General features: G+C 36.9%; 1 protein-coding gene across 6 annotated transcripts in view; it reads left to right on the forward strand.

Moving 5' to 3' along the window:
* ZNF385D (zinc finger protein 385D) overlaps positions 1-21,253 on the forward strand; it is a 411,914-nt gene extending 390,661 nt beyond the window's left edge. For all 6 annotated transcript variants that reach the window (XM_086851775.1, XM_086851772.1, XM_086851779.1 and 3 more), the window contains 4 exons: positions 10,119-10,352; positions 12,320-12,498; positions 13,792-13,893; positions 17,983-21,253. In XM_086851775.1, coding sequence (XP_086707901.1) covers positions 10,119-10,352; positions 12,320-12,498; positions 13,792-13,893; positions 17,983-18,216 — 749 coding nt within the window. In that variant the 3' untranslated portion in view covers positions 18,217-21,253. The remainder of the gene's footprint in view (positions 1-10,118; positions 10,353-12,319; positions 12,499-13,791; positions 13,894-17,982) is intronic.
* The last annotated feature ends 694 nt before the right edge of the window (positions 21,254-21,947 follow it).

The following is a 21,947-nucleotide window of genomic DNA, read 5'->3' on the forward strand; positions in this document are numbered from 1 at the left end:
AGAGAACTTCTGTCTTTGCAAGTATTGGACCAAACTTTCCAACTAATTCACTGTCATTATGAGTATTAATGTATATCACTTATAGTTTTCCAGATAACATAAACATTTAATGTCAGCCTTACAAGAGGATATATAAGAAAAGGCCAAAGCAGAGCAAGAACCTTCAAATGTTTGCAATAGCTAGTCATGTGTTGCCATTTTGATACTAATTTCCATTAATATGCAGCTACTTCTACTGTCACAGAAAACTAAGATCAGTCATTTCCTTTAAAGCCTATTCTTCAAGCTTTGTGTTCTAAAATACAAACACATTTGTGTTTTGTGTGTAATTGATTAAATCAAATAATATATTTAATTCTATAAGCTTTGAAAGTAGGAATGATATCTATGAATGGTGCCACAAGGAAATACTTTTTGATTTTTACTGTTCTCTTGAGTGCAGAAGGCTTTATATAATTCATGAGAATAGCTTTGGGCTAGGAAAATATCACTTCTTGCATTTTGCTTCTGTGGAGAGCTTGCCTGATAAAAAATATTGTATTGACTTTATAAACACCCCAAACAGCAAAGCACTAATAACCTCTCTGCTGGATATGTGTGTATGGTGTCAGAGAGCACTACTGGAAGAGACAAACAGGGTTGATTCAGTCCCTTCTGACAAAGGCAATGTTTGATGAAAGGGAAGTCATTAAATTGTCAAAGTAGACAGGTTTCTGTTGGTCTTTGCCTTATCCCAGGACCATTTATCCAGCCTTACTGTGGCTTACTAAATATGTTTCTTCTGCCAGCTAATGTAATTAGACTAATAGTTCAGTTGGTAGCAGTCTGCCTGAAGGCAGAGGAAAGACTGACACATGAGAGCCAGCATAGATGGCTCATGTTGCACAAAATAATTGTTTTATTAAAAAAGTAAGAAAAAGCAACCCAAACCCTGTAAATAATACCAATAACTGTGATGACAATGAGTTATTTAGAAATTGTGGTCTGTATTGTCTGTGAAACCCTCTGAAAACATCATTCAATGTTTTTAACAGTAATGATGACACAGGATGTTTCATAAACTCTGTTTCAGTCCTAGCCCTGAAGTGACTTGTGGTGGGTTGGAGAAGGGAAGGAGCAGAGGTCATGCAGGCAATAGTAAAATAATTTATTTTAGATTATGGACCCTGGTGGAGATGTAAGAACAAGTTAAATAGATGGTCATAGTAACTGCAGCTGTGAATTGTAAAAGATCCATCTAGAGACTCTGAAGATTGCAAAAGGTTTTCTTTTCCCTGGAATTCAACTGGATGCTACTCTTGTAGCAAGAGTACTCTTGTCAATTTACAAAATATGCTATTAATCATATATGATCAGTCAAGGGAAAAATTCCTTGTAAAAACATTGGACTGAAAAAGACTAATAAAAATCTAAATGGGATACCAGGAAAATCAAAACAATTATTTACTCCAAAGATTTAGGAATAGTAATAATATTACCATCTCCTGTACTGTCCTCTCCTCAACTCCTTGTGAAATTTGTTCTTCTAAATGTGGGCATTTGGTATCTCAGCTACTTAAGGAAGAGCAGGTGTTTTGTAATGAAAGTCATTGCTGATCAGTCCCTGGAACACATCCCCTACAGGCTCTACTTATGATGCACTACAAGACAGATGTCTGAAAGAATGCCTACTCACTGCTCTCCCTGCCTTCTCTCCACTGAGAAAAGTTATACAATTGTGATGCTGGTACCACAAGTGACAGGTCCTATGTTAGACACAACTTCAGTTCTTGCCAAAATCAGATTTACTAGTTCAGTACTCTCCAGTAAAGGAAGTAAACTGCTGTAAAAGGAATAGCTTTAATTATTCCTGGATTCAAGACAGGGGAATGCCATGGGGTATTACACTTACAAGAGCAGTCAGAAGTCAGACTTTTCAGAAATTCTGAGTTATATTCCAGTTTCTTTAATTTACTTCTAGGGATTCTATGACTATGAATCTGTTTTGAAACTTAGCATTTAGATGGAGCTTTTAAAGAAGACATTCAGCTCGCTTAAAATGCAAAAAAGAAATCAACTACCTGCTTAAAATGGAGAGCAATCCTTTGTAGTCTGTAGTGCTATTCATTTATTCTTTCCTTGTTCCATTTGATTAATGAAAGCAATGTATTTTCTCTTCTTCTGCTGGTGATTAATACTTCTCCGTGCTTCTTTGTTTTTGGTGGCAGATTGCTGGGGAGAGATTCCACTGTAAATTGTTTTTGATATCAAGTTTTAAATAGACTTTGCCAACCTACTTGTTTAGTGAAAAATACTTCTGAGTTTCCAGCAGTGTATAGCCCAGGCTGTGCCTTCTCTGTCTCCTTTAACGAGGAGTCTGGGAGAGGCCCTTTCAAAGCTCACTTCCATCACTACTTTGCTGTCAGCGCAAAGTGAAAGAGAGCAGCTTGTGTGCTGCTTCCTTCCCCAGCTCTTCATGGTAGTTGTGTGGGGCAGCAGGAGCAGCAGTCAGGAACTAAATCATAGTTGCTTCCTGACCTTGGTAAGAGCAGTATCTTGTCCTGGGTACATGGTGTGAGTTAAAGCTCCAATGAGTTTTTTGGGTAGTAAAGTAATACTTTGAAGCCATTGCTGTTAGTGACACAGAGAAAAGTTTCTCCCTGAATTCTCCTTGGGGAAATACTGTCTCCAGTAATGACTGGATATAACTCATGCCACCTGGACTTTGGCATTGATGCAGGTCCTATTTTTAAATATTATTTTGGACTACTGTCTGTGCTAGTGCTTCACAGGGTGCCAAGGATGTTCCTGGACACAGGAATGCAATCACCCCTTTCCACTGTTGTAGCTGTCTCTGGATGACTTCTGGATGAAGCTGCATCACCCATCTGTGTCCCTGGGCAGTCTGGAGCTCAGTACAAGGCAAGGAGCAAGAGGCAGTTCATGTGCAGCTGACCTGCTCTGGAGGAACAGAGAAGATGATATTACAGATGGGTACTGCTGTGCACATGTTGGCCTCCAGAAAGAGGCATTTAAGGCAAATTGATTTTACTGTAGGATATCTTACAATACCTTTCCTTGTTGGGCTTTAAGCTTTTTCAGTTTTTCCAGTTCTTTGGTTTTTACTGGTAATAAACTCAACTGATGCTCAGTTTTCACTCATACACTAAGATTAGCTGTGAGTATATTTTTTATTATGTTTGCTTTTACTTAAAAGTTGGGAAATGCATACTGAGATGCATGCAGATGTAAAACTGATGGCAGTTTGTCAGCATAGCCTCAAGCACGCAAAAACACTCTTTGCATTTGAGTGTGAGCTCTACCTCTTAAGCAAACATTTTGTCCTGGTTTCAAATCAAATTTTCACTACAGAGTTCTCATTAATTAAACTATAAGAGTAATTTCAGCCAGCAGCTCTGTGTATGGGGACCTTTTCACTCATAGCTGGTGAAAGGTGATCTGCCTGGCTGAGCAAAAATCTATGCAGTCACAAGGACAGCTCAGTGTCCAAACTCAGTCATCACCAAGTGTCCCTTAAATGACCTGAAAAATAAATGGTTTCTCCTTACCATTTCCTTACCTTCCAGTCATGTTTTTCTCAGCTAAATTTGCCTAAGAACCCAAAACTCAGACATGGCGTGACATTTCCCTACCTGCCTCCTTTGCTTTCCACAGACCTTTCACACCCCAGCTGTTGCTGTTGCTGCCAGCTCTGTTCAATTAACCTCAACAGGAATGCTGCTGTCCCTCTGTGGTTCATCCTGTTCAAGATTAATGAACTGTGCTTTAAACCAAAAGAATTGCTAGTAAAAATTAGGTATGAATTCATTAGAAAATTTTGTATTCCTAATTAATGAAGGAGGTCATCTGAGGACTTGACAGAATTGAGTTTAACTGGAGGAAAATATCCAAAGATCAAATATATGAAGTTTGCTACTTCCTTTTCATCATTATCTCTCTCTGTGGACACCTTTTGCCACCAAACTTGCTGTTTTCTGTCTCCCTGCCATCAAATCACCACCAAGGCATGTCGCTGGGAAGCATGGAGTAGAGGCAGCAGTAAAACGAAGTCACTTGTGTAGCCAGTTGTTTCTTCATCTCCTGTTTCTGAGTGATAAACACTGTGTACAATATGATTTATTTAAGTGTTAAAAAGCAGGGACCGGTCAAAATACTGAGGTCATTGCTTCTCCAGTTACAATCCAAGAAAATTCCTGGTGTTTGCCTTTCATGCTTGTTCTGGGAAAATTTGCAGTCCTTGAGCTTCTCAGTAATGCTTGTTTGGTACATTTGAAAAAAAGCTTGGGCAAGACCTTAGACATGTTCAGAATCTCACTTTCTGGATATTAAAAGTAATTTTGATAGACACCTAGACAAAAGAAAGCTAAAAAAGAACTTGTCCAAGAAAGTACTGACAAGCCAGGGTAGTTACAAGGAAAGGGACACAAAACAAGTAAACATCTGTTTAAAAAACAAACTTAAAAAAAAAATAAGTTCAAACAAGACAGCTCATCAAAATTTTTCAAATGCTGCTCCTGGTTGGTCACAGCTTTGTTTATTACTTCAGAGCTCTTCCATTATGGCATAGTAATTAGTTTCCATCCTGTAGAAGATCAGGTGAACACCATGGTTTCCAATATTTTATATTGTGCCACTGACGGTGACCATAAAGTGATGAATTGCACAACTGTCAATAAGATAGTTTGGCCTTTCATGCAAAAAAAAAAACCCTGTGGTGTTGGTACTTATATCTCTAAATCAGGGTCTAATTTTTTTTTTTTAGAGAAAATTTATATGTGTCCTTCTAAGTTCTAAAAATATACTTCTATCTCTCCAAGTAAACATATCCATTATGGAAAGGATATACCTATAATAAATAGATTGGATCCAGGTTCTGAATGTAAAACTAAGTCTAATGACTATATTTTTGATAATATGATACCAAAACAATTTTTTGTACAATATATTGTAAAGACCAGATATCCATTGGCCACAAAATATGCAAGTTTGTATTCTGCACATATAAAGGATAAGAAGTTGATATGTTTGAGACAAAGTTCCTCACAGTGTTGTTTAAATGCTGGAGCCAGATGTGCTAGCACACATGCTTATGTTTCAGCATATGACAACAGAAAATGAGCCAAGCACAAAAATATCTGTCAACCATCATTTTTGGGGGGATGCTACTTTGGTTTTGGTTTACTCCACTATTATATTTATAGATTCTAAAGAAATTAAGCCTTATCTTCAAATGTAATTACCACAGAAGTAGTGGAAAGTGAGATTTTCAAAGGAGACCAAGGAAATTGAGGACACAGTTCTTAGCAGTCAGGAAAATAATATACCAAGTCCCAGTCCCAGCCTCGAACATCAAGGATCTGTATGGGAGCATTGACATGGGTTTGTAATAAGCTACCCAGCTGATGATGTTTCTGCAGTGCTAAGTAGTCTTATATAATGAAATATTTCATATCAAGTTCAGTTTGTCATGAGAAAGAACATGGTTTTTACCTTCTGCAGGGGCGCAGTTGTTGGGTTTTTTTGGGTTGTCTTATTGTTTATTTTTTTTCCTGAACAGCATTATGGGCCAAATGCTCAATCCTTTTATGTCAAAGGCGAAATTTTATTTGAAGGAGATGAGAATGCATGGGTATGTGCTAAATCAGGTATTTTCAAATGTGTGCCACTTGAGATTGCGGAAGAAAAAACATGCTCATAATATATTTGTGATTTGTTTGAAGTCAGAGTACATTTCCCTCTGTGGGTCTATTTATAGCTTCAGGATAAGAAATTCTTAGGCTTAGAAGCAGGAGCTGATGAGTGAGACTTTCACATACCCAGAAGAAAAACATGAGTTGTAATTTTCTGTTTCTTCAGACTAAAGAAAATTCATGAGCCTTGTAGCTGGGATATAAAATTAATCCTGCTTGCTTAGGAGATCCTTAATCACAATGCAGTTTTCCACTTGAACCACGGTATCTGTACTACTCAAAGAAGTCAGTTCCTGCAGAATATTTTTTCATCTCTCTTTGTCTCTTGTCTCAAATAGACCTTTGATTTTGCCAGTGACCAATATTAGATTGCAATGTAGTATTTTTATATTTTTAGTTTTTATTCTGTTGCTATATTAAGACCAGGAACACAAATGGATTCATGTGCATCCTGAAGTGTTCCCTTTTTTTTTTTTTTTTTTTGCTGGGGTCCAGTTGCATACAATATCAGCAATCAACTTTTATACCAAAGCCAAGCAGTGACAGTAGCAATAATGAATATTTGCTGTGGGCCACTGGTATGAAAATAGCACAGTGCTGCAAGCCTGCGTCACCAGAAACAAATCTTCCTTTGACTGTGGCTGAATTTCCAGCTCAATTTTAGAACATTTGTAATTGAAATAGCTCTTAAAGCACTGTCATAATGTAGTGTTAAGAAATGCTGATTCAGTCTACAAGGCATGAACTCAAATGCCTTCCTACATCTTTTTGGTGTTGTTTTTCCTTGTTTTTTTTTAATCCTTTATACCTTTAATGCTGTACCCTGTATTTAGGGCACTGAACTGTGGACAGGCAGCAGCACTATAATATATTCAAAGGGACTCATGCTGGTTAAGTTAGAAGTTCTTGTGAGAAAAGGAATTGAATTGCCTCTTTGTAAGCTTACTTGACAGCTTTCAGAATGTTTTATCCTTAATCTCTGCTGAAAATTCTAAACTTTATATGAGGATGAGCAGCTTTGCATCTTTAAATGTGTCATGGCTTTTACATGGTGAACTTCAATGGCTTTCTGTTTTTTAATGTCATTAATACATTTGCATTAGTAGAACATAAAGTGTATTCATATAGGGCAACTCTTAAAAATGCAGAGTATATGTACTGAACTTTGATTATTTTGTGAGATGAGGAATATGCTGATGACATTTACCATGTTTAACTTCTATATACTATGCTGCTTTCATTCATGCATCTCAAAATATCCTCAAAATATACAAAACAGCTAGCATAATTGATTTTATTTTCTTTTTGCTTTAAAATAATTACATGGTGAAATATTAGATCAGCATAGATACAGAAGGTCAGATACTTGAAGCAGAATAAAATGTGCTGTTATTTAAGCTTTTTTTTTTTTTTTTCATTCATTGCCTCAGGTTTTCCTATGGAAAGTAAAGAAATTATGGTCTATATTTTGCTTAGGGCTAAATACTGACCCTTACACTGCAAAAGTAGCAATGGTGATTGATGTACATATCTAATTTCCTGCAAGATTAGAATGAACACTAACTTTGTCACCAATCCTGAAAGAATGTTAATATCCTTTTCCCCTCCCTGGGCCACCTGCCCTTTTGCCTTCCATGTCAAGGACAATGTGCTCCAAGTGAGTACATTGGCTAAGCCTACCACTGTACAGTAGTATCAGGATACAGAAAATGATGTTTTAAAAGTAGTATTAATGCTCATAAAGCAACAGGGTTTGGGCTGGGATTGGGCTTTTGAGGAAAATGGTTTTACAGCAGCAATTTTTAACTTAAGAGGAGCAAGCATTCAATAGATTCGATAGATGGAAGGGGAAAGGAGTGACTAGTTAATGCTATGATTTTGTAGACAGATCTTCAAAGGCTTTATTTCATCAGTTTCTCAACAAAAGGCGTAATATTTCAAAATATTATATTCTTTTGAAACATTATTTAAAAAAAAAAAATCACAAATAGAAAGAGACTATTCAGCAAGGTAGCACCATTCCTTCTGCACTGATATTTGACCTCCCCAGTACCTTCAGGTTATGACCTTCAGGCTCTCTTTCAAGTAAAAGAAAACCAAACTGTGATTTGACCTTGAGTGGGACTTTATTTTTTGTTACATGCTTTAATGCCTGTCAATACCTGGAATATTCACATGAAAAACTCTGCTTTCTTGGGTTTATGAATGATAATTTTTAAAATCCCTGTGGGAGAGTAAGTAGAAACATTAAAAGCTACACAATGTACAAGCATAATAGAGCTTAAAGGGTTGCATTCTCACTGACTGAAAGGGAATCGTATTTGTGTAGATATTTGTTCAGCCAGCTTCAATCTCCCGGTAGGAAATATTTCTGGGTCTGTGTAGGTAGGCTATTCCCAGGCTTCGTAAACTTTAATATTAGAAAGAATTTCCTCACATCTAATCTAAGTCTCTCTTGGTGTAATCCAATAGTCCTTGTTCTACTAGGAGAGATGAGGGTATATTCTCTTACTTTTAGCTACCTTCTACAGATATGAAAAACATTGTCAATGCTTCCTTTCTTTCTTGCATATTCACAGTTCATGTTTTCTAAACCGCTAATTTATTTTGGCTCCCTCCATCACAAATCCTCTCTTGTTGCTTTGCATTTGCTTTGCTGCTGGATTAACAGCAAAGTAATTTGGGGTTTTTTTGACATTACTGTCCCCAGGCTGGACACAGGGCCTCCAGATCAGAGGAGGATAAAAATACCTCCTAAATCTTTTGCTTTGCACTTTCAGTGTGGCGGGGACCTGCTTTTATAGCACAGTGATAGAAAAGGTCTGTGCTCATCATGTCTGCTACTGAAATATTTTTCTGAAAACCAAGGAAATCAACAAAGAAAGCAATCAAAATGAAATAAACAGTAAAACTTCCCCAAATGCAGTACTGGGGTTGTTATTCATCGTTTTGTGTTAATTGATCAGGTTAAATCTACTGAGTCTGGATTCCTGCAAGTCTCTTTACTGAAAAGCATCTAATTTTCTAAACTGTTTCTTCAATGCATTAAAATTGTTTTGAATCAGGTTTCTCAGTGTGGAAGCAATTTCTTGCTTCCAGTTTGATATTGCCTGCTAAGCTGTTAGGAATGTTCTCCACTAGCGAAGTTTTGGAACACTACTAGTCTGCAGCACACCACTGTGGTATCAGTTTGTTGTGTCCCTTCTGCATTGGAGCATGTACTTAGCTCTCTAAGTGAAAGAATTGCTATTTTGTCTATTCCAATGGGAGGCAATAAATAAAGTACAGTACAGGTAAAGCATCACTAGCAGCAGGGGACGTATGAAACCAAAATGAGCTATGCTGGAAAGTTCCCAAATCCAGGCATATCTCAGTAAGGTATCTAAGTTTGGTTTTTGTTTGTTTGTTTGTTTGTTTGTTTTTTGTTTTTTTTTTTAAAGCTACTACTCAGTCAGCCTAATATGATAAAATACAACACTGCAAAGGCAGAGATATCCTGTGTTTTGTCTCCTTCTCATGTCCCCCACCTACCATCTTCTTCACTGCCTTCACTGCTGGATTTTGCTGTCCTCCACCCTGCTAAGTACTTAACAACCACATGATACTGCCCTATCCAAACACCATGTATTCAAACTCAAATATTGTTGTGTATTTCCTCTCTCCTTGATTTAAGAACTAAATGAAAAGCACAAGTTTTTAGGTGCAAGAACGAGGTTTCCAGATTTAGGTATATATCTTGCTTGTAGTCTTTCCAAAAATACTACTGATAGGCAGAGTGAAAATCTTATTAGTGTTTGTTTAGGTCTCAGATATGTACTGTTGTATATTTAATTGCTGTTATTAGTATGTATCATTATTATGTAATAATGGATAAAAATGTGTACTGTGTATTAATAATTACCTTAATTCTTCTAGTGTTGGTGTCAGGAAAAATCAAGTGAAGCATAATTTATTTTTTTTTTTTTTCACAGATATAAAGGACATTTTTTTCATTTTAGTTTTGTTACTACAAGATGCTAAAAGCTTGGCTACCCAGTCATCATTGGCTGTTTATGCATCTGAAGTTGTGTGTATAAATTTTAACTGCCTGTTGTGCTGTTCATTTACATGACTTCTTTTATTGCATTTTTCTTCTGTTGTACAGTACAGTCTTAATGACCTTTTTGTTCATTTTATGAGTTCTGTGTGAGCAGACTGCAGGAGACAACAAATGATTTTTCAATACATGAGAGTACTGTTTTTTGTAACCACACGAAATACAAAGAAAAAGGTCAGGTTTAGTTCATTACCATTAGTCAAACCACCACCAGAACAATCTGCCTCTCTGTGTCATCACAGATTGGGATGTCAACAAGCAAACACCAAAGGTCACATGATTTTTTTGTTAGCCTGTTTTAATTTCTTTCCATCTCCTGTCTTTGCCCACAGACGCTAACACAGGGACACCAGCAATATCAACGACGACAACCGTGGAAATCCGGAAGAGCAGTGTTATGACAACTGAGATCACCTCTAAAGTGGAGAAAATCCCCACAACAGCCACTAGCAGCAGCACTTGCCCTTCTGTTGAGACTGAGGAAGAAAAAGCAAAAAGACTGCTGTACTGTTCACTATGCAAAGTCGCTGTCAACTCTGCCTCACAGCTGGAGGCGCACAACAGTGGTGAGATGGAGCACTGCTCACTTGCTTCCTTTTTTTTTTTCTCTTCTGTCTCAAGAGCATTGCAATTATCTTCCTCTGAATAGATTAGATCTCTTACAGCAGGGGACAAAGAGGTGGCAGAAAACTGGCAATTACATGGAATTCATTAACTATTAAAGTATAAAAATGACAGGCAAAAGAGGTTTTTAAAAAAGGGAAAGAGAGGAATTTATTGCAAGTTGCACATTTTCTTACACTTTAGCTTTTGCAGCTTCAAAACCTTATTGAGTTAAATGACAGCTCTACTTCATTACCTTTAATGTTCAGAGTTTGCATGGTTTTGCTTGTGCCAACTAGCAAACTGAGTATGAATGCCATTAGCTTTGTCTGAAATCTAACAAATTAAGGCTGAAAGAGGGAGCATCAGTCAGTCAGAGTTCAATGATGGGAGTTAGAGTTCTTAGCTCCATATTGTCTGTTAATAAATAACTTGTTAAAATTATGTGTATTTTCCCTTTGTTTTCATCAACTGATAGCAGCTGCTGCATGAGAGTTGAATGGGTAATTGTCTACCTCCATCTTTCTCAGTTTTTAAACTTTTTCTTGTCATTAGAGCTAGTAGCATCAGCAAATTCCAGTAGTAGAGAGCCACCATTCACAGTCACTATTTTAAGCATGTTACTGATTGGCTCTGTGGTGGATGGGGTTAAAAGATCTAGGATTTGATATGGTGGCAGTGACCATCTAAAGCCATCTTACAGAAAATTCCTGATTTTGGGTGTCAGGGGCTACCTCTTATCAAGGGTAAGTAGGGTTAAGAGATAGAAAGAGAACCTTAAGTTTGAAATGTAGAGACAGTGATAATATACCTACAGCAAAGTGATCAATGGTTTTATGATGCAATTAAAAAAGAAATAGCTTTGGCCTAGCTATAGAACTCAGAATAGAAATTATAACTTCTTGGCATTCATGAGAAATAAAATTCCATCAGTTTTGAATGCTGTTTACTATATGCCAGATCTTCAGCTGGTGAAAGTTCAACTTCAAGCTGTACCCTTTTAAACTATTTAACTTCATTTGAGAGTTAGACTCTAAATATTCTGATCAGGCAGAGAGCCAAAACACTGTTCTGAATATTTAAACACAACCTTCCAAGTTTTTTCTGCCTGAGACGATAAACTGTGTGTGTGTGCTCACACACATGCATTTTTTTTACAAGTCTCTGTGGATACATACAGCAATTAGCAGTGGAGCAGTGGTTCTGTACTGTTAGTTGGCTCTGTAGTTAGTTCATTATCTTCACAGACTACCTTTGTGGGAGTCAACAGTCTAAGAAATTGTTCAGGCTGAATAAAGGTGAAGCAACAGAACACCAGTGTTCTCTATCCAGCCTTTATTTACAAAGAAAAAAAAAAAGAAAAAGCAAGTGCATTTTTCTCTCATAAATGTTTCTCACATGTTTTGGTTTCTGTCCAGGATTTTAATGATCTATAGGTTGATCCCAGGAAGCTCTGCCCCTTTCTGGTTTGGAGAGTAATTAGTTAATTACAGATTTAATTGTAAGCTACTTAGATATACTGTTTATCAATCTGTTCAGGAAGACTACAAATCAAAGCCAACTACATCTTTAATAGCTAAATTACTTTTCTTTTGCAACTACAATTCAGGTCTTATTAGCAGCAGGAGTTAATGAGAAAAGTCACACACACTTAACTTCGCATCAGGGTATCCGATTGTGCCGCTACTTTCTGGTGTGGCTGCTTTGTTCTAGTGCATTACCTATAGGTATGTAATTTAATACCTAAGTACCAGGTGTGAAATACTGTTACATTAATATGACTCTGATACAGACCAACACAGTTCCATTCCAAGGTTAGCACATGGCACCAAGCTGAGTCTCATATGATTATACTTTTAAAAGAAAATAGAACAATGAATGCAACCCAATTGCCAAAGTTGTTTCTGTTTCCCATTTCTATTGTCTCCAGGGACTAAGCACAAAACTATGCTGGAAGCTCGGAATGGAAGTGGAACCATAAAAGCCTTTCCCCGGGCAGGCGTAAAAGGCAAAGGACCTGTGAATAAAGGAAACACAGGCCTTCAGAACAAAACATTTCACTGTGAAATATGTGATGTGCACGTCAACTCTGAGACACAACTGAAACAGGTACTCAGCCAGCTTGTAGAGTGAGAATCTTCGGCTGATCTTTGTTTTCATGGTGGTTCAGTACCAACACAGTCAGTGCATGTCAATATAAGAGTGTCCAAATGGAACTCACAGTTTTGTCCATCATACTTGGCTGCCATGGTTCATGTTTTGTTTTGATTACGGTCTCCCCTTGCACGGAATATATCTTCTCAAAAGCTCTCAATTATACGCACTTGGTAAAGAGTTACAGAAGGTGTAACTTTAGACTGTTAGAATTGTCCTGAGCTAATAAACTCTGCCATTTCATGTACTGCATGATATTTACCCTGACAAAGATGTGAAGGGGTGCAGACAGCACTTTCACAGAACACTGAGTAACCAGCCTAGAAATGTGGTATGGTAATATTTTTTGTGAATGTTTCTCTCTAACTGAGAAGCATGACCTCTAAATTGCCATTACACTAAGTTATGTTCAGTCATTCTTCAGATGATCAAAGCTTTCTGAGAAGCACTTAGTTTAATTCCATATGCCTATTGGAATTAAATACTTGTTAAGGAACTATACAAGAATGAAGATAAATTCAGTAATGGACAACAGCAATATCCATTCTTCTGGTTTCAGGGGGAAAAAAAAGTCCAGTTCTAAGTCTTTTTATTGTGATAATTCTCTTGAAAATGAAAATCCAAGTAAAAATACAATTCTGAAAAAGGTCCCTTACTTCTAATACGGCAAAATAATCTCTGTAGAAAGATACTTTAAAAATCTCATAGATCTTATGAGGAAGGATTTCACACATTTTTCTTCACTGTCACTTAGTTTGATATATAACCATCTCAGAAGGATCTCCAGGCACCTTAGGGATTTAAACAATTTTATGACCTTATATTCTTCCCCAAACAGGGGACACTTTACTATCTAATATTCGTTAAAAACTTTCTATCAGCAGTGGATTGAATTTGATGGGTGCTTTATAGAGTTAGGGAGGAGTTTTTCAAAGACTTCTGTCTTTAACCTGACTCAAATCCTGCTGAAGTTAGAAAAGGTGGGAAAATATTTAACTGTAGTGGAAGCAGAGGTGAACTTGGGACTGATGAAAATTACAGTCCCAATATGTGGTGCCAAAGGATGCTTCAAGTTTCAAGAGAGCCAATTCACTTTCATTACTGAATTAGACAAAGTAATGCTGTTTTGCAGTAAAAGCCTTTAGTATTAGAGCACTAATTTTGTGTAAAGCAGAACCTGAAGTGATCTGTTGTGGAACTATCACCCTTTGTTTTCTTTCTCCCTCTCCCTAAAATATATTTTAACAGCACATAAGCAGTAGAAGGCACAAAGACAGAGCTGCTGGGAAGCCACCTAAACCTAAATACAGCCCTTACAACAAACTCCAGAAGGGAACACATCCTCTAGGGGTAAGCCAATCACCCTTTTTATTTGACTTTTATTTTAATCCTGATGAATAGGTTTTCAGAAAATATAATTAGAAAAATGTTTAGAAGTAGAGTGATAGTGTTAGCCATTGGAGTACGAAGTACATGAAGGAGCCAGTGGAAGCCCAAAAGGGGGTTTTTTATTTACTTTAAGGGATGTTTATTACAGTGGACCCTTGCTTTTGTAGCTATTCTGAATAATCTAAGAAACAAAGCTTGTTGCAAGGGTCATTAGAGAGCAAGAGACGGAAAAAACCTCCAGATGTCAAACAGGATTTTTCCAGTTTTTACCAAGGACAATAGTGATGAAATAACTAAATAAAACTCTACAAAATAGAAACCATTCATTCCATCCTTATTTAGAGAATTGTTGAGATAACAAGTGAAACGATTAAAAAACCCTGTCTCTTCTTTCATTCAACTGTTTCAGGATGTTTCTGATCATATTTTCAACTGCCAGGATAAACTATCTGAAACACAATTCTTGCTAGCTGTAAAAGCTGAGGAAAAGGTTAACTTTTTAATAAAAAAACCCTCTAGGTAAGAGCCAGCTTATATTGCGGGTGGGTTAGAGAAACATCTGACGTTTATCTTCTCCATCAGTTAAACAGCATGAATGCTGTATCTGCTGCTTTGTAAGGGTTTATAAATGGTTCTGGCAGAGGGAGAATGTTGATTTATTGTCCTCATAGAGATTAGCTCCTTATGCCTTGACTATCTCTGATGAAGGTACAATATGGAACTTTTTTTTTTTTCTTTCTCTTTTTAAAGAGAAAAACCTAATTCTCTTCACATTGAGTTAAAGCTCTCGGCAGTAGAAACTGTGTCCTTGTTGGGGCAGCCATCATGGGTGGCATATTCATGCAGGATTCAGTGGTAGAATAAAGCAGAGCACCTTTCCAATAGACCTACTGGTAGGGAAATAGCCCCATAGGGTTTCTCAGTAATCCACAAGAAACATCAAGGTCTCCAATGCAAACTATACTGAAAGGAATAGGAAATATGTAACGGGGTAAGCAGGATATGGAATCAGGAAAGCCTTACTGACAGGATTATTATTCCTTTAGGAAATTTATTATTTTTCAGGGGATAAAAACAACTATTACATTGCTGCTGTTGTTGTTGTTGTGCACAGTTCTGTACCACTTTACGTAATGATGATTTCTGAGAACTCCAGGCAAGGTTTGAGACAAATAACAGCAGTGTGTCCTTTTCCTACTCCCTCAATCCCAATTGCTCACAATGTACAGGTCAGGCTAGAGGGCATCAAAGAGGCAAAAGGGATTTAAGAACGAGCTATGAATAAATGAAGAGATATATGTAGTAGAGTTGTGGCTTCAATAAGAAAGGATAGACCAGTTCTCCGTTTAGTCTTTTTGGTTTTGAATATAAGAACTGCAGGAATTGATGCCACCTGAAGTGCAGAATGGCACAGCGACAAGACAGAGATTTTCCAATTTCACCTTTAATTCAATGCTCTTTCTTTACTTTTTCTTTACTCCCTCTCTCTAGCTGAAAACAGGATGCTCCCTATTAATATTTCAAGTTATTTGTCCATTAGTTTATTTCTTTGGAAATGAAAAAAAAGTCTACTTTAATCCTAATGTTGACCTGTGATTTAATTAGAGGTTAGAAATGAAGGTGCAAGGTACTGTATATGTTAAATATTACTAGTTTTGCAGCTACCTTGAAATCAGAATCATCTTGAAAAGTTAACTGAAAAGCTATGTAACTACATTAGAAGTACCTGATTCCTCCAAGAATGGCAAGAAAGCCTTAGCCTTTTAATAGAAACAGCCACATGAGACCTTTGTTCTTCATGACACAAAATCTATGGGCATTTCTCTACAGAAATTAAAAAAAGAACATGCTACATGTTCATGGCTTTTCTTGACCAAAAGAAACTTTACCATTACCATGTTTTCAATATAATTTATAATTTATAATTTAATATAATGTACTTCTCTCTCTGTTCTAGATTTACATGCTTTAGAGATAGAAGTTTTATAAATTCCCACAGTAATATTTCAGAGTTTAAGAAGTCTTGTAGTGTTGGGACTTCCTTGGTATTTCTTCAAGCTACAACTGTCCAGCATGAATAAAATACTGCACTGGGGAGAAAAAGGTTATCAAGCATTTGATAGTCCGAACCTTCTGCAATAAAATAACTGTTACAAAAAACATCCTTTACTGGGAACTGTAGACCAAAGTGCACTTTGTACTCAGGGTTACTTTTTTTTAATTTTCCTCAGGGTTGTTTTGAGTTGTTTTTGTTGCTGTTGGGTTTTTTTTGGCTTTTTTTCGTTTGAGTGGGAGTTTCTTGTTTTGTGTTTTGGGGTTTTTCTGTTATAAATAAGGCTGTAGAAGGTACTTATTAAAAAGTGTAAGGAGGGAGGAAAACTTCATATGTTCAGCAAAGGAAGAAGACAGCTTGGATAAGTGAGCACAACACTGATCAAGGAAAAGATCAGATCATTGCTTTTCATAGGCATCATATGGAATTTTTTATCTAGCATCTATTATATACTTTGTTAAGAGAATTAAAGAATTTGATTTAATCTGAGTATTTCTCCCAGAGGTCTAAAGGACCTGGAAGCCAGCAGTGCTGCCAATAGGTATTGGGAAAAATAAAAATCCTCTATCCATCTGGCCAGTAAAGAACCAGCAGACCTTTTGGGATATGGTGATAGTGCAATGATGAAACTCAGTCATGATTCATGCCAGAGTACTCCTGTCCTTATTTTCTGATGATTCACTCATTAGGGCTCTGTTGAGTTGAAAATGTTGGAGTGATATTGTACAAGTTAATTACTTGAAAATCCCTTTCAAGTCAAGAATGAGAAATTGTGTTTCCTTGTAAGTAAAAAGTACCCTTACACTGGGCTGTGCCACAGCATGGTACTTATACTCTGTGTCTTCAATATCATGTATTCAGGTTTATGCCCTTTGCAGAAGGCCTCAGGTCATGCTAGGACACAGACTCACCAAAAGCCCATCAGGGACAATGGGACTTTGTCAGTAAATGCAGTTTCTAATCTTATCTCAGAATTATAAAAACAGGACTGCAAAGGTACTCAGAAACTTGAAATTCCACTGGAAACTACAGTAATCTATAGAGAGTTCTCTGATTGTCATTTGTATGTATCCAAAATGTAAATTTTCTTAAATATGACTGGACCTCTTGTGAGTACTTTCAGTCTTGGAGAAACATCAGGGTTGGGGTTTTTTTTCCTGTTTTAGGAAACCCTAATGAAGGGTTTTCTGATTTGTATTTGGTAGTTCACAAGATTTAAAAACATGTCATGATTTAAAATGTTTTTTTAAGAAGACACCTCAGTGACAGGAACAGAAACATCATAGTCTGGCAGAATGCTACTTTAAAATATCTGCCAGGTTTTCGCAATCCTTGTAAGAATGAGCACTGTCTTAGTGGAAAACAGTTGAAGACATTGAAGACAAAGAAAAATTATATGGGGCAGCACCCATTTAAACACATGAAACAAGACATTTTCATAACTCATGAAAGATAAGATTGCTTTATTTGCTTTTTATTAGAAGCACAAGTAAATGAAGAGGAGTTATATGGAGATCTTCATTTTAAGTAGAACTTGCATCCTAATGATTAAAACACAAGTATCTTGTAAGACCAGGGATTAGGATATGTTTTCATTCTGCTCTGGTCTCTACATTAAGCTGTTCAGATGGAGATCTATTAATTGATATCTAATTTTTCCTTGTTTAATTGTTGCAGGGTACATGCAGCTTTACTTTGGCGCAGATTCCCCAGTCCCATTTTAAATTTGCTTTGATTTCTAATCTCCTATTAAATTATGAGTGTTGGCAATAAGATGTGAACACTGGAACTCTGTCCCCAACCAAATCATTTTGCCTTGTCCAGTGGGTGAGGTTGTATGCTGTTATAAGTCCGTAGCTCACAGAGTCTGTAGCCACCACAAGGCTTCTCTTGCTTGATTTTTCACATTTAGTCTTAAATTAAGATCCCTCTTGTGTAGGTAATATGGACAAATTATGTATTATCTCTGTTTGTTTGTTTTCTCTTCTTCCCCACAGGTAAAGTTAGTATTTTCAAAGGAACCTTCAAAGCCGATGGCCCCACGAATCTTACCAAATCCGCTGGCAGCTGCAGCAGCAGCTGCTGCTGTGGCTGTGAATTCCCCCTTCAGTCTTCGCACAGCCCCAGCAGCCACCCTTTTCCAGACTTCAGCACTTCCTCCAGCACTCCTACGACCAGCTCCCGGGCCTATACGGACCACCCACACTCCTGTGCTGTTTGCTCCTTACTGAACTCCAAACAGGAATTAATTGTACTGCAATAATTTTTCAAATCAAAGCAAACAAAAAAAAAAAAGAAAATCAAGAACATTGAACTATGCAGTGTTTATTTATAGTTTAAAGTATATATGAAGAGCCAGAACTTTTGATAGAGAACTGAACAAATTCTGAAAGGGGGAATGGGCAGTATTTTCTCCAGATGAGAACATTTCTCTTGAGCATTGATCGTTTTAGAACTGATCTCCAGCATTGACTTGTAGTGACATATAAAGCCTTTTGACTGTGCATTTTGGCACATATTTCCCTGCAATGTCTTTCCTGCTTTATGAAACAACTTACAAATTTGTCTAAAGGGCATTAACTGGTTCCAATGTATATAAAATACTTTATTCTGTAGATTAAAGAAGAAGGAAAAAAAAAAAAAAAAAAAGAAACACTGTGAATAGCAGTACCCTTACCAATCCTCCTGCCAAATCAGCAGTTACTGGGTATTTATCTGAACAAAAGTAGATACAATAGATGTCTTGTAAAACAGTAGTATTGTGTCTCTATCTATGCCACTAGGTTTCTAACTGAATTGCAAAAGATAAAATGAACAAAATTATGTCACTTTGGTAAGTAGTCAAAAATTATTACAATAACATGGAACTGTTTCTGGTGAGCAAAGTTTTCCTCACTCACAGATGAATGGAAATAATCCAGGTTAAGGCAAAGAAAGTGATTAGGAAGATCTAGTGGGGGAAAAATAATTCAGATACTATACACAGAATGGGTCAAATGTTTCTTTAACTGAGAATGTATGTGTACACTGCGTGTTTATTCAAAAAGTGTAATACATACAGGATAGATCAATTCTTAGGACATGACAGTGAAGAACAAAAAATATGCTCTTGTCATGAAACAGGCCTGACACTTCAGTGCTGAGCAGAGGGAATACACAAATCAGTTATGCAGAGTCAAAATTGACAAATGAAGACCAGGAGAAAAGTCCTGGTCTCATTTAAGTCAGTTTAAAGTTCCTTCTGATTGCAGTGTAGCCAGAATTTCATCCCAAGTACGGCACATATTCATTTTATATCACACCAGTGGGAGTGTCTGTAGATACAGGTAATATTTTTTGCAATAGGCTTAGTCTTAGCAACAGGCTTATTCTCTTGTTTTATTTCCTACTGATGTGATATAAAATGTCTTAATACACGTATAAAATGTAAACAGTGACACGTGAGATACATATTACGAGATAACTGCACATCATGGGTTTGGAACAAATACAACTTTTAGGATCTCAAGGGACCCTTGAATTCTGTAGCTGACCATTATGGACGGACAGCTTAAAGCCTTATATATTTACTGTGAGGCTTAAAGGGGTTGACTGTGTCCCTTTAAAGTAAGATTTATCAGGGGTATATATAGATATATTGTATATATGTTAGAGTAAGAAAAATAACTTATAAACAGAAAATCTACTATATAAAATAATTATATAACCATTGATTTCACATGTGGGTCATTAAGTGGTAAGTAACAAACAACAGAGAAAAAAATAGACTTCTTGAATCTGATCCTTGCTGCCTGCTTTTTCCCATAGAGAGCTGAAAAGTATCTATTAATATTATGGAGTGTGCTGCTGAGTCACATGCAACCACTCTGATGTGTAGCTAAGTGAAATGCCTACCGTACATTTAGGCAGAATAAAATTTAAAAGCATAATTTAAGTTTAGGTGGGGAAATTATTAGAAAGATTTTATTAAAAGGCAGTAATGCAAAATATTGACCATGTGGTTGCTATATAATGCTGCCTGTGGTTAATGCAGACAGGTAGGAGATACAGAGGATGGGAATATACAGCACTTTTGACTTGCAGTTCATCAGTGAGCCTTCCACATGCATTCGTATTTGCCATTTTTTAAACCTCTCCGCATTTAGATTTTATAAAAGATATATAAAGAGAGAGAAAGAAGAGGTTCCATGGATATCTGTGTCCAAAGAATTCCAAAGAGATGCATTTATTTATCTAGAAATATTAAAATAAGTTCTATATTGTGTATTTGTATTTCATCCAGTTTATTTGCAAACGTTTGTGCCTTGAAATGAGATGAGCTTTTGTTTATATTTAATTCACACCTATGTAGCCATGAAAAAGACATGATGGTGATTCCAGGGTTAATTACCAGCTGGATTGCTTTGGCCTAATTTTCAAAACAACAGTATGAGTAAGTTCCTGAAGCCAAGTTTAGACATCTAAATAACTAGGGGCTGACATTTAAAAGGGCTCTCTACTCTACAGCTCCCAGTAAAGAGGCAGTAAATAAGCCAGCCTTCAAAACCTGCTCCTCACACTCAATTTAGAAAATGTTTCATTTTATTTGGGTACATGAGATAGTAAGATTCAGTGGACTTGGTCTTTTAAGCCTGCTTTCAACCTTCCATCTGTTCGCAGAAGCTGTAGTGCCATTGCCAGCTGTGTTCAGATTCCTCCTTGAAAAGGGCAGCAGCTTTCAAGCTGTGCTCCATGAACCACCACTTGTTTCCAGAGCCTTTTGTAAGAGCCTGTATAAGATCTTGATAAAGGAGCTGAGGAATACTCACATTTTGGGAAGGTAGAAGATCTGGGCAGGCTATCTTTTCCCCATGAGGAAGCAGGCAGATGGGAAAATGGGAGATAGACAAATATGCTGAAGGCTCTTATGCACAGCCTTCTGGTGCATGGACACCTGCTGTACATCCTGCCATGTTGTTGTGATGCCATCAAAATCAACAGGCTGATCCTTGCCAGAACGTGGCCTGTGGCATGTATGGAGGCACAGTACTAAGGGCAGAGTTCATACAAATTTTGCTAGATTTAAGAGAGTGTCATTCCAACTACTTACATCAGCTAATTTGCAATGGCACCTTCAGTTTTCTTGGACCTCTTTTGTCACAGTGCTCTATGGAACAAGTTTTTGTTCACAAAAGTCTCTTTTAAAGTTCAGCTGTAAACAACAAACTCAGTTCTTTTTGTCTCTTACTCACTACCTAATAAAGGATAAAGCCTAAATGTTAGAATGTATAGTGGATTTTCTGTGCCTTGCTGCTCCACCCCCTCTTGGTCAATAACAAGACTATGTACCCAGGACATCAGCACAACAGTTTCATTTTATATATATTTACATATAAATATATATATATACATATACACATCTATATCTGTCAAGGAAAATACTGACACAGCAATCTGATGGTGCAAAGAGAACTTCTGATTAAGGGTATGTCCACAGCAGATGACAGAGGAAGTAGCAGACAGAAGACACTTTACACCTACTAGCCAATACATCCAGTGGGGAGAGCACTATTAAAGAAAAAAATGTCATCAAATTTCATATTACCATAACACTCCAGGGCCAAGAGGAAGCCTAAAGCACAAGGAAGCAGATAATTTCATTGAAGACACAGTCACTCACTGGAATGAGAGTGTGAAATCAGCCTGCAGGGAAGTGGCTGGGTGATGAACTCAGAAAAACAATCAGGTTCAGAGATGTTTTCTTAAGTTCTATTCAAAGTGTTAAAGAATAACTATTCTGTTCTGACCCGAAGAGATGGTATTTTTGTGGGAGGTATATATATATATATATATATATATATATTTATATTTTTATGCTATCTGCATTTTTCCAAATATCTATGGCTTCAAACCTTCGTTCTGAAGGATTGTCATTGCTCTGAACCATGAAATTAGTTACCTTCTTAAAAACTGCTGTAAAAGC

The sequence above is a fragment of the Cyanistes caeruleus genome, chromosome 1 (assembly GCF_971803275.1).
Source record: "Cyanistes caeruleus chromosome 1, bCyaCae1.hap1.1, whole genome shotgun sequence".
NCBI classification, from domain to species: Eukaryota; Metazoa; Chordata; class Aves; order Passeriformes; family Paridae; genus Cyanistes; species Cyanistes caeruleus.